This window comes from Passer domesticus, chromosome 9 (assembly GCF_036417665.1).
Source record: "Passer domesticus isolate bPasDom1 chromosome 9, bPasDom1.hap1, whole genome shotgun sequence".
Lineage (NCBI taxonomy): Eukaryota > Metazoa > Chordata > Aves > Passeriformes > Passeridae > Passer > Passer domesticus.
The window spans coordinates 30661280-30674659 of NC_087482.1; the positions used below are offsets into that span (position 1 = coordinate 30661280).

Sequence of the window (13380 nt, forward strand, 5' to 3'; positions counted from 1 at the left end):
TCTTTGCTTTTATTTTTTTGTTTCAGTTCAGTATTTTCTATTGTTTGGCTGCTGTTAATATTCCCTCCCACTTCCCCCTGCTCTTGCCACTTATTAGTTCACTCTCAGCATCCACTGCTGGACTCCTTTCCACTGCCAGGATTGGATCTTCTGCTACTGCATCCATCTTCAGCCCTTCCCAGACTTTTTATTGAGATTGCAGTTCACAATGTGGTCTCAATCCCCATTCTCTGAGAACAGCAGCTTCCTCCTCTGTGCTGCCTGAGGGCTGCTCCCTCTGTAGGTAATTCAGGAGCTCTCTACAGCCCTTCTCCTGCCCAGCAATCTCAGCTTTGCCAGCCACACTGGGCAGGACTAACACAAGGGTGTTACTTCTTGTTTCAGCGTGGTTGGAGCAGTGCAGCCTGTGGCTTTGCTGGTGTCCCTGCATTGCCACCCACCTGCCTGGCAGGGAGGCTGTGAGGGGATGGGGCTCGTGGCTCAAGGATTGCCAAGTAAAACCCAGGCTGCCAAAAGCACACAAGGTGCAGCCCTTCTCCCCGAGGGTGCGGCACAGCCGGGTGTGAGGGTACGAACGTGGACTCACAAGCAGCAGCTCCTTGACTCCGAGGTCACCGGTGTTACTAATTTCAAAAACAGGTCCCAGAGCACTGGATCACAGGAGAATTTCAATGAGAATTGCTTTCTAATCTTGACAAAACTAAAGGTTTTTGCCATCGTTGAGGAATGTTCGGGATGTCTTTGGCCAGAAAATCCTCTCTTTGATTCAGCTCAAGGAAAAACCCAATATGGGAAATGTCACCTTAGATAAGTAAAACCTGGCCACGTTCTGAACAGCCCAGAGCAAAATGCTACAGTGGAGGCTGTGAAGTTCTCTGAATTGCCTGAAGCCCTGGAGCCCCCACCATTCATTCCCCTGCCTGTCTGGGACGTTCTCATGCACGTATGGTCACTGTTAATTTGTCTTGGATTGTTCTAATTAACGCCAGTGAACTGTTCAGCCAGGAAGACTGCAGAGCTCTGCAGCTGCAGAGAGGGCTGGAGGAGCAGCTCCTGCTTTCTTTTTCTGTTCTTTCCTCCCGGTGGACAGGTACCATTTCTGTCCGTAACCAATAGGAGACAATTCTGTTTCATAATAGGAAAATAGTAATGTCAGGACTCCCTCTGTACCCAAAGCTTTCTCCTTGAAGATTGCTCCTCTTTGCTTTCCTAATTGCTGCTGCTCAGCTGGAGGTATCCTGCATCTTCCAAGCACATGACTTTGTTGTGCTGTTCCTTACCAAGGGGAGAAAAAAAGAGTGTGAGAGAATATTGCTTTGTGTCGAGCTTTCCTTGCTTAACCCTTTCTGTGCCAATGTGGGGTGCTCTTATCTAGTGCAGGATGTTGTGCTATTGGCAATACAAGGTTCTTGATCTGAAGCTCAGACTGTGATGGAGCTCTGATGTGAAGAACATCTAGAAATTCTATCCTGAGTCACATCAAAAGCCACATCAAAGGGTCAAGGCAGGCAAGTGATTCTTGCCCTGTACTCTGCTCTGGTGAGACCTCACCTGGAATGTTGCATCCAGCTCTGGGACCCTTAACATAAGAAGGAGGTGGAGGAGGAGCAGAGGAGGGCAATGCAGATCACCAGAGGCTGGAGCACCTCTGCTGTGAAGACAGGCTGGGAGAGCTGGGCGTGTTCAGCCTGGAGAAGAGAAAGCTGTGGGCAGACCTTAGAGCCCCTTCCACTGCCTAAGGGGCTCCAAGAAAGCTGGAGAGGGACTTTGAGCAAGGCAATGGCATGACATGATAAGAGGGAATGGCTTCACACTGAAAGAGGGGAGGTTGAGATTACATATTAGGAAGAAATTAATTACTGTGAGGGTAGTGAGGCCCTGGCACAGGGTGCCCAGAGAAGCTGTGGCTGCCCCATCCCTGGAAATGTGCAAGGCCAGGTTGGACAAGGCTTGGAGCAACCTGGGATAGTGGAAGGGGTCCCTGCCCATGGCAGGGGGCTGGAATGAGATGGTATTTAAGGTCCCAAACCATTCTATGAAATAATTTCTTCTGGAGTCTGAGGATGGCTCTTAAATGTGTTCTCTTACTAAAGCATCCTCTTCGGAGTCCCTGTGCTCACAGAGTCATGCAGGGGTTGCCAAATTAATGTGAAGTGTGGGTGTTTTGGGACCGAAGTGATTTGGGTGAAGCCCACTTCAGACAAATCAGGTTGTAGGGTTGCCTTTCCTTGAAGGATGGCAGGTGTGGAGCAGGCAAGAGCAGAGCCTTGGGGAGGGTGCTGGAGCCATGCTCCATGTGTCTCTTAGGGACTGAGGAGTCGGATGAGGATCACACATGTCTGGCTCTTGGCTCATGGGCCGTGCTCTTGCAAGTCAGTAATCACGAAAATTCACAGAAATTCTGTTTTCTGCAGAAACCTCAGGAACTACCAGATCTGAGCCTTTTGTGTGCTGCCCCACTGACAGAGGTGGCATGGGTTACTCTTCTGGCAGCCAGGGCAGGCGACCTGAATCCCTTGGGGCTTTCTGGGGGGAAAAAAAGCAGTTGCTGGAGTAGAGTTAGAATGGAGTAATGGTATATGTGGACACGGGGCTGCTGGAAGAGACTGCTGTTAGGAATTTCCTAATGCCATGGAAGAAAGGAGGAGCTTGGGCAGTGCAGGGGCCCCTGCGAGAGCTGCAAAAAGCAAAGTGGAAGCCTGGAGATTAACCCAGTAGGTCTGGAGGGATTGTGCACAGCTGAAAGGGCAGCCTTGGGCTTGGTCTCTCTCTGTACGCCTCTGACTTCAGCCTCAGAAACTGCTTTGTTTACCCATGAAAGGAAAAGGGAGACTGGAGCTGGGGAATGTCTCTGCTCTGGCTCTTGAATTCATTGTCAGCTGTCTTCAGCAAGTGGAGTTGCTGCTGTCTATTCCAGTTTGTTATAAGGTCTGGAGAAAGAAGAGAGGGCAGTAAGTAGTTTGCCAGCATGTTAGAGGGTCTCATCATATGCCTGAGCTGTGTGATGTGCCACTATCCAGATCCTGGGCACCTGCCTGCCTGCACCTTTACTTTTGCTGGCTCCACCAAGAGAAAGAGCTGTGATGGTGTGAGCCTGGTGGGTGCCTCTGGCCAAGCCTCTCCTCAGTCCTGGGTGAAATGGAGGAGGTTCTGATACACGTTTGTCATGTGGAAGCTGGTTGTTTAGTGTTTGTGTTTGGGTGCTGCTCTGACACCCAGAGCAGATGTGTCATGGGAAATTGCTTCTGCCACCCTGGTCCTCGTGGCAAGGTCTGCAACAAAGCACCACTTACACACAGAGTCTCACTTGTGATGAAGCTCCAGCAAAGAGAGGGTTTGGTCCCGTGGGAAGCATGATTCAGCTCCTAGGGATCATGCAAGCTTGGGTAGGTGCCAGACATGCTTAGCATGGAATTTGCAGTTAAGCGTGGAGTCTGCTACCTCCTTGGGGAGGTCCAGCTCTCCTTGGAGGGTTCTCTGTTCCCATATGTCTCCATGTCTGGAGCTGAAGGTATTTGCAAGTAGCCTGAGGATGAAGAGGGAAGCAGAATCCTATTTGCTTTGTGGTTTTTCTTCATGTACCTTACTTAAGAAAAGATAAGGCCTGAGGAATTTTTTTTTTTGCTAGTTTCAGATGATGGCAATAAACTCTTCCCTTTGACCCTGTGTTGGCTGCACCTGGGTTGCAGGCAGGTGGAGTTAACAAGTCACAAAATCATCTGAGGAGGTGACTGAAGGGTTTGTGGCTGTGAAGTCTTCTGGTGGGGCTGATCCCTTCTTCTTGAGGCAGTGCTGATGCCAACAGCACCTCCTGGGTCTGGGGGTGTTCCCTGCAGTTGTATGATGTGCCTGTGGGCCATTGCTGCCACTGTGGGTGCAAACATTCAAATACAGAAAACTGTACTGGCCTCCAGGATAATCCTGGTATAGATTTGTGCCTCTACCCACCACAGCCTGGCCAAGGGACTGGGCTTGCACTTGCCAAGCTCAGCAGGTGGCTTTGGGGAGGTGGTCAGTGGGCTTTGGGGATGCCTTTGGGTGAGGGAGGGCTCAGCAGCAATCATGGTGGCTCTGCCTGTGCCACAGGAGTGGCTCAGCTTTTGAGTGAGAGGGTGGGATGCCCATTGCCTGCAAGCATGAAAGCAGGCAGCTGTAGAGCCAGTGGTGTGGGCAGCAGGTTGACTGCATTTCTGTTTTTTTCTGGTTGCAAAGCCTTTCTTCTCTTGCTCCCCTCATTTCCAAAGCTTATATTGTTACCTAATCCAAATTGCTCAAATTCTCTGTTAGAGGATCAGCTTTTCTGTAGGAAGACTGCTGTACTCCTCACTAATATGACTGTCTTTTTCTCTTGCTTCCCCTCTTAGATCTACGATGACAATAAAAGCCTTTTTGAAGTCAAGGAGAATGTGCCTAGGAAATTGGTGGAGAAGGTCGCAGGGGACATTGAGAGCCTCTTGGCCAAGAAAGTCCGTGCTTTAAAGGTAAGGAGATGGGCCTGTGTGCTGGTCCTTTGATGGACATGCTCAGCTTAAACACGAGAGTTGATGCTTGCTGTAGCAGTGTGATCTCAGCTTCAAAGTGATTTCTGTGATTGTGTGGCCTTTTCTGGGAACTGTATCCTGCAGTTGGACAGATTCATCTGGAGCATGTGAGGCAAGGATGTGTCAGTGGGGATGTCCTCCAGGTACCTCCTTGCTTTTTATCTCCTCCCACCGCCATGCAAACACCTGAAGGTGCTGCCACAAGAACATAGGTGACAGCAAAAGCCTGACAGCAGATTTGATCCAGTTATTCAGCTGGGGGTGTACTGGAAGCAGAGGGACTGCAGTGTCCCTGCTATCACTCATGGAGTGCTTTGGACAAGTGGAGCCTCTCCTGTTTAGGAGCTGATGTGCCTGAAGGGTTTGTGCTGCTGCCTGGGACTTGAGCTCTGTGACTGCGTGAGTGGGTGGCCCTCATGGGTACCTGCATACCTCTCCAATCCATTGTGCTATTTTGTAACACTCCTTAAATGAACTCATTTTCTCTGTAGTGGGGGAAGGTGACCTGATCCATGGTGCTGCTCAGTAAAACCCAGCAGTGGCTATGGCGGGGTGGCAGCAGGGCCATGCTCTGCTGCTGGGGCAGAGACAGGTAATTGCCTTCCTGGAGAGGGGGACAGCCTTCTCCACTGCACAGGGGGGTGGATACTTCCTACTTCCCCTCCAGGAGCTGAGATGTCCTCTCTGAAACACAATTTCATCAACTGGCATGACATGGTACAATGGGCATTTGGCAGCGTGGCCAGCTAGATGCAGCCTGATGCACTGGAAGGGTGTCTGCAGGGTGATGGACAAGGGGAAGCCTTGGAGCAGGTAACACAGCTGATGTGTCCACAGAGGCACTGCAGCCAAAAAGACCTGGTCACCTTTCAACCTCAGAGATGGGAAATGTGCTGTGGTGAGAGAAGGGATGTTGCAGTAACTGAGGTGTAACTAAGGCAGTGAGGGTTTGGAAGTGACCTCTCTCCACAGTGAGTAAAAAGTGGCTGGGAGAATTTATGCAACAGGAATCACAGGGCACCCGTGTGGGCTAGGGGAGTCTCAAGACTCAAGGCAGGACCTCAGTCAAGGGTGCTCAAAATCTGGCCTGAGTGTCCAGATGGTGTGAGGTTGTCCACAGTGCCTGACAAAGATGGTGGCTGTAGGGACTTGGGTGAAGAAGAATGCTGTTTACCCAATTTCTTACTCTGGGAAGTAAAGAATGATCCTGCTTGGGACTCACACCAAGTGTTTAGCTTGAATGGAAGGAGCTGAAGTGGGACTAAAGAGGTGTAAACTGTCAGCACTGCATTTGGGATTATGGAAGTGAAAATCAGGGAGGCCAATTTCCTACTTAACATGAATTTGCATCCTTGTGCTCATGTAGTTTGTGTGCATACTTGAGCATATATCATATTAAATGTTCCAGAGATGTGCAGCACCTATAGATGCTGGAAGAAGACACAGGTGACAGAAGGTTGTAGCAAGCTTGATCCACACCTGGACAGCACGTGGCTCCCATGGGATGCACAGGGTAATAACCCTGAGTTACACAGCGTGATGTGCTGAGTGGTTCCACTGTGACATTTGAATTTCAGCTCATCAAGTCACACTGTTTTTCTTTGCCCTTTGCTCTGAGTCACACAGACTTATAGAGAGTTTGTGCATCTTTTGGTGTTATATCAAGGGTTGAACTGTGCCTATGGTACAAATAACCTTGTTTGTCTTCCAACTGTCTTTCTTTTTTGTTGGGTATTTGGGCAGGACTCTCTGGTGTGCTGTGAAGGACTCGCCTGTCACAGGGGTGATTCTGGCAGTGCTGGTTAGGTAACAGCACGTGGTGCTGTCTTTATAGTGGAAACAATGAACCCTTGACCTAAATCAGTCTTTGAAGAGGACTCCTTCAGAGTGCACTCTCAGATGGAGCAGACTCTTACACCCAGTCTCCATGTAAATTCTTGACATTTTGGATTTGTGGTACTAACAACAAAATCTGGAAACGAGGAAGTTGATGGGGGAAGAGAAATTGAATCTTCTAAATTTCTCCCACATTTTGTTGAGCTCCTTTCAATCAGTGGGGCTCCCATAGCTCCTTCCTTTCTCCTGTCTGTTTTCATCTGTCTCAACTCTCCCTTTAGTTGAATCATCTCTCCTGGAGTAATTTCCTCCTCTTCTCTCATGACTCACAATAGTGATGATGACTTCTTGAAACATATTTTTCAGCATCCGAATCAGGTGGGACTCCATGTATTGGCAAGGGCAAGTGAGGAGGGAGAAATGGAATCTCTCCTTGATGTATGAATTGCCCTGTCACTCGTGTGCTCACTCCCATCAGGAGACATCCCTGTCCCCTTTACTGCAGGAGAGAGAAGAGTTGCTGCCTGGGCCTCAGTGGCTTTGCAGGAAGGTGCTCACAAGCCTTTGGGCACACACCATGGTGCACAGCTCAGAGCACTGTTCTGATTAGGTGGTGATTCAGTCCAGTCATCAAAGAACCTATTCTCCTCTGTTTCTAAGTGAAAATATTAATGTGTCTTTATTAAACGATGCGCAGAGCATTTATTAATACAGTTTCTTACCTTGTGTGTTGCATTTCTAAGAGGCAGAAATCAAACACAAGGAAACTGAACCGTCTGGCCCTGACAGCCATGGTGCAACACTGTGGCATGGATCTGGCATTAGCAGGGCACTCTGATTTCCCACTTGCATTTTGGAGGTGTGCTGGAGCCAGGGGTGTGTGGCAGAGAGGGTAATTGCTTCCTAAAATAAAGCACCTACAAGGGGCTGGTTATTTGGATGCTGTCTCTCCCTTTTTGTTCCAGAGCATCACATCAGATGACAGTCTCATCATGGGACAAAACAACTCCTAGGGAGATGTTTTTGCAATCCCCACCTGTTCCACCTGGCACTGGAGTATCTACACCTGGATCCTGGGGGAATTCTACCCCTTGTCCCATAAAATGGCTTCTGTTTGACATGGATTTGCATCAGCACTAATCCATTGCTTCAAGCCTGGCCTCCCAGTCACCTTTGGGCTCTGTAGTTCCAGCTGCTTTTTATTCCCAAGATTTAACAGGAAGGGAGAGAAAAAAGATGGCCTTCAATACCAAAAATGCATCTAATTTCCTCTGAATTACTTTCCTGGAAGTAAAAGACTATGGTGGAGTGACTCCTGAAGGAGATGACATTACATTTACCCAGTGTATTGCATTGTGGGGCAGTTCCAGAGCTACAGGTGAGGTGTAGGGAAGCAATAGGTGTGTTCCTGGTGGGAGTTTAGTGGGCTGCTCTTGTCTACATGCATGAGCTTGTCCTTGTTAGGGCTAAAAAAGACACGTTTCAAAAGACGTGGAAAGGAGTGAGGTGCCATGTTGCCAAATAACCACAAATCCCCCTTGGGTTTTCCTTGTGCTGGGAATCACAGCTGGCTGGCTCATGGCTTTACATCATCTGAGACTAAAACTCATTGGGCTGTTTTTTTGTCAAGCAGATTCTCTGTCACTTTTTCAACTTTATTTCCTGTCTCCTCTTCAGTTTTTCAGTGTGTTCAGACCCCTCTTTGCCTTTGTATGTGCCCAGAGAGATATATCCAGGCTGGGGCTTCTTTGGGAGCTTGTTAGGGAGCCCAGATGTTGGAGTTTGCTGTTGGTGGAGCTCTGAGTGAGCCAGGGAAAAGCCATCACCTGAAGGTGTGGTTGGTGTGGGTCCAGATTCCCAAACCCAAGGGGCACTTTTTCTATCTTTTAGAATACTGTGTTGAGTGATGAGCGATGCCTCCAGGTCTGTTCTTTCCTGAAGCTCTGCAGACTGGGGGAGAAGGAAGTTGTGATTTGATGGAGGAGGAGGCTGAGAGGTGGAAATTTTAGATCCTAGGATATGTTTTAAGATTGTTTCTCCTTTTTATATAGTTCTTGTGAAGGCTGCTTTTGGATGCTGACTGCTTCATTCTTCACATGTTTAACCACAGACAATTTGCTTTGCCTCCTGAGAGCGACACATCCCACAGTTTACTGAGTAGGTTATGCCCTGAAGTGAACTATTCATATCCTGTGACCAGCCTAAAGATTACTGTCTGTGCTGGTGGTCTTCCCCCATCTCCAAAAAGAGGGCTGCTGATCCACAAAACATGGCCTGGGTGGCTGCAGGCTCTCACATTGCCCCAGTGGTGACGTGGTTGGATTGGTGTTTTCTCCATAGGAGTGATTTAGTTTTGCAAGTTGTACATCACTGGTGCAATCTTTTGAGTTAAGGTGAAGTTTGTTGCATTCCTGTGGACCTCAGCTGTGTGCAGTTTCAAATATGGTGTGTTGAGCAGACGTGCAGTGGCATTTTGTGTATCAGAATGTATAATGTATACTGTGTACATCTGTGTGTGTCTTATGTAGATGTGTGTGTGTGCAACAGGTTTGGTGCCCCTTGTGTGGCTCTGGTGATGAGAGCACTAACAGTTAGCAGGAGTAGGAGGAAGGTTTGTGGGGGGTTTTTTAATTGTATTTTTGTGAAATTTAATAGCATGTTTTTGTTGCTGCATATTTAGCTCCAGTGTGGAATGAGCATCTGGGGGAAAGCAGGGTTTGGAAGGAGGGCCCAATGGTAGGAGGTTTCAAGGTTCCTGTTCCTTCAGCTAAGGTGTAGGAGGTCACAATATATTTCACTCAGATTTTACTGCAACCAGAGTAGTAAAATCTAAACTTGGCATTTGACATTTTCTTTTGACAGAAAAAAAAGAATGCAAAGGACAAGACTGGGGATTTCCTGTATTTTGAAAGGGTCCTGCAGGGAAGTCTGGCTGGGTTTCCTGTGGTTACAAAGTCTGGGGGAATGTGGCTGTAGGTGTTCCCATCTTTCTTTTCCTAAGGGAAAGAGGTTGGAAGAGCTGGGAGAAAAGGTGGCTGGTCTGGAGATGCTAAGGGGTTTGTACTGCCTTAACCCTCTTTTGCTGATTTGTCTCTTGTTTCCACCCCTCACTATCAGCCTTGAGTTTTCCCACTTACTGGCATTTTTTCTTGTACACTTCTTCTGAAGTGTTGATGCACTCAGTACTTGGCCATGCTTTAGGATCCTGTGATGAAGGGTGAGGTGAGAGTTTGGTGTGTTACCACAGAGTACTGACCAAATCAGCTTCTCAGGGTGAAGCTGGTCAGGGGGCATTGCAGGAGGGAGGAGCTCAGGCCAGTTGTGCTTTCAGTCCTGCTTGAACACTCAGTGCATTACTGCTCAACTGGGGCTAGTTCCAAGCTCCATTTGAGCCTGCACAAGCATATATCAAGAGTGCGGAGGGGATTTAATTGGACAGGTTTATCCCTTTAACAATTCTGATAGCCCTGAGATTTCCCTTGCAGGTTTGTGGTGAATGGAGCCTTTATCAGGTTTCTGGTCCCTGATAGGGACAATAAAAAGTGCCACCTGTCTGACAAGCTGCAAAAATTGGCATACAGCAAAGCATCTCTCAGTCCAGATCAGAGCATCTCCCTGATCCCTCTTTTCTCAGCAGCAGAGACACTGACCTCTGTCAGCATGGACTGGTGGAATATTATCAGGAAGTCTTCTCTCCTTCACTGTTGGGGTTGCTGTCCTCTGGTCTTGGTGGCAGGCAGCAAAAGGGGTCAGCCTTCAGCAGAAGCAGCCCTGGGGTTGTACTGGATTTCTCCTTTGTTTCTGGCAGAACAAGGTCCTGTTGCCATCTCTCCCACCGAGGAGCTGTCTGAAGGATGTTGAACCTGGTGCCCACTGGCCAAGTCATTGAAGTGTTTAACTGGAGAGCTCCCAGGCCAGGAGAGGGAGGCCCTCCTGAGCTGCAGTGCACGGGGGGTTCACATTGGCTGGCAGCATGTGGTGCCAAACCCCTGTGGATTTCCCTCCTGCAGTGTGGTAAGCCCTGGCTTTGACTTGGTGGGGACTTCTGGGCATGTCAGAAGGCTACCACTGGTCACATGGTGGCCTGCTGGGTCCCAGCTAAGGGACACATTCCTGTCTTGCCTAGGCAGCAAACTGGGGTATTGAGAGAGGGAATAAACATAGCTCAGGTGAGCTCTGACACAGCCTGTGGGTTTGGTGAGGCGTGGGGCTTCATGCCTCATGCACTCCTGCACCATTCCAGCTGCATGGCCATGGACAGGAGCTCTTGAGTTGGTAGAGTAAGGACAACAACCACCAATCTTGCACATGCTGAAGTACAAACCATTTAAAGGCAGGACCTACGTGCTTTCTTATTTCCTAGTGATAAATCCAGCCCTCTTCCCACTTCTTTGGTAATTGCTGGTTGGTGGTTTTTGTTTTTAATTCTATTTTTAATTTGCTCCTAATCAAATCCTGGCTGACAGTCCCTGTGTGTTTGTTTGTTTATTTATTTATTTATTCATTTGTGCATATGTGTGTGTGTGTCTTCTCCTGCCTCACAATTGTTCTTGTGCTGGACCTGCTCCAGTAATCCAATTTGAATCCAATCTCCCAGGTCTGGAATTCTAATTTACGGATTGCAGAGGGGAGTTAAACAATGCCCACACACCAGGATGGGGGTTGATTGTCTAATCTAATCAGGGACAATCAGATGTTTGTAACAAGTCTATCAAACCTGTATTGGGCCAGTTTGCTGAGCGATGTAACCAGCGTTAATAGCGCTAACACGATTTAGTGCTTCCTGCACTTCCATGCAGATTACATTGAACGTTTCCCTTTCTTCTCCCATGAACACTTGGCAGCAGCCCAGCCCGATGGGCTTTACAACTTGATGAGATCCTGGGTGCCCTGTGGGGCAGCAGAGGTTTGCCAGCACCCAGGGGCTGCTGTCTCTGCAGCACCGCTGCGCACTGAGCTCCTGGGATGATCCTGTTTTGTGGCACACATACAAGGAATGGACTCAGTGCCACCACTGCATCTGGAGTCACAGATGGGGGAGTGAAAAGTCATGGTCCTGACCTGACAGAGTGTTCAGTAAGGCTCCACAGCAGATCCCCAGCCCTGTGCATGGCTGTTGGTAAAGAACAGGTGAAGAAACCTTTGTCCTCCCTTGCCCTTGGCAGACTGAGGCTGTTGTTTCTGCTACTTGCTGTAAGAAGCCTGGACAGCTGGTGTTTAAAGAAAACACCTGTCTGGTTTTTCTTTTCGATGCCCTTTCAGGGCCTGAAGCAAAAGAGGAGGCAAAACCAACTCTGTGAACAAGACGATGTCTCTTAGTATAGCTCTCCAACCCAGAGTGGAGCTTCCTTACCCTGTGCAAATAAATATTTGCCTGACTTTGCCCTTCCTGAAGACTGAAATACCCATGTGGTCCCTTGCCCTCTCAGGAGGTGAGCTGGTTCTCACGCCCCAGGTCTGCAGCTCTTAGCTGTGCACTCGCTGCCTTTGCCCAGGATTTATTTGAGGTTTATGGCTTTTTCCCTGCCCTGGATCGCGGCTCGCTGCGGTGCCTGCGCAGCGGCCAGGCTGAGGCTCCCTGCTCACAGCCCTGCTGGCAGCTTCAGCTGGGCTTTTAGCCTGAGCACAGCCTGCCCTCACGGCCTCTCTCTGAGCACTGCTGGGCTGCCTTGCACGCACAGGAGGAGGAATGGGAGCTCTCTGCTCCTAGGAATAAGAACTAGCTTTTCGTGGAGCGTTTAATTGCTGTGCGTGCCGTGCCTTCCTGCGCTCTGCACCCCACGCTGTGAGGAACCTCTGAGACCAGGAGAAGAGAAGGGTGAAATAGTCCTTAAAGGGTGTTATGTATCAGACAGCAGTTTGCATGTTGTTTTTCAGCTTTTCCTGGTTTTTTCCAGCACAGGAGAAGCGTTCCTAGCAGAGGTGACTGAAGCCATTGGTGTGGGCAGGGGATTTGCAGCAGTTGTGGTGCTTGGCTGTCTCAGAACTCGGGTTCTTCAGCTCAGTCCTTACCCTCCCAAGATCCCAAAGCCTGGCGGGGCTGTGCTCTAAGAGGAGGCATTTGGGGGTGGTTGAAAGGGTAAAAGCAGGTGGGCATGACTTATTGGTCTATCTGTGAGGATAGATATAGATATTAACTGGTGAGTGATGCAGAAGAGGAGGAGGTCTCTGAGGGAATTAGTGCTAGGGAAGGGAATTATCATTTAATTCTTTATAGAACAACCTTTAAACATGATTGGAAAGATTTGCTTGCAATGATAGCAAAATAAAAGAAACCCTGTCACTGAAAAAGGGATTTATTTGAATTTTCTTGGTTAATTTTGGCATGAGAAAATGCATTTCCATGGCAGTTTGGTACCTAGAGTTGCTTCTGCACCCTGCCCTGTGACTCTGTAATCTCTGCAGGGTGGGAGACGAGAGGGTGAGAGTGCAATCTTTATTTCCCCAGGGTTGCCTGTAGGTTTTCATGCAGTGTGTGCTTCTGCGCTTACAGATGTGCTCTCAATCCCTGTGAGTTCAGCCCCTGCCCTCCATGATGCTGTACATCCTCAGACAGCTCTGCAAAGCACAAGATCCTGGCCAGAAAAACCTCCAACCAATTTTTTCTTGTTTAATGTTTTTCCCCTTGAATATTTCAGATGCATCATTTGGGGTGGAAGACTCATATTGAATGGGAGTAATTGACCTGGGACAGTGAATCATTTTGAGTTTATTTCAGGTGGAATGAGGATTATTTTTTTAAGGGTTTCATCCTCAGGCTGAACTAAAAATCAGTTATTCGTATAGTTGTGTTTACAGGCAGGTAGTGAAGTTAGAGACTAATGAATGAGGGAGTGGAGGCTTGCTCCTAGAGGTTAATGGACTTGCATGAAGCTTTTTTATCTCAAAAGCTCTCTTCAAATCCCACTTTTTTTTTCTTTTTTTCTTTTCCCTTAAAGAAAGTAGATTTAGCCAGTTTCATTTCTGCAGCCTGCAAACCCCAGATCAGCTTTGGCAGAGTTTA

General features: G+C 48.5%; 1 protein-coding gene across 2 annotated transcripts in view; it reads left to right on the forward strand.

Annotated features, from left to right (window-relative positions):
• CACNA2D2 (calcium voltage-gated channel auxiliary subunit alpha2delta 2) overlaps positions 1–13380 on the forward strand; it is a 207928-nt gene that overhangs the window by 77862 nt on the left and 116686 nt on the right. For both annotated transcript variants that reach the window (XM_064432366.1, XM_064432367.1), the window contains exon 3: positions 4365–4481. In XM_064432366.1, coding sequence (XP_064288436.1) covers positions 4365–4481 — 117 coding nt within the window. The remainder of the gene's footprint in view (positions 1–4364; positions 4482–13380) is intronic.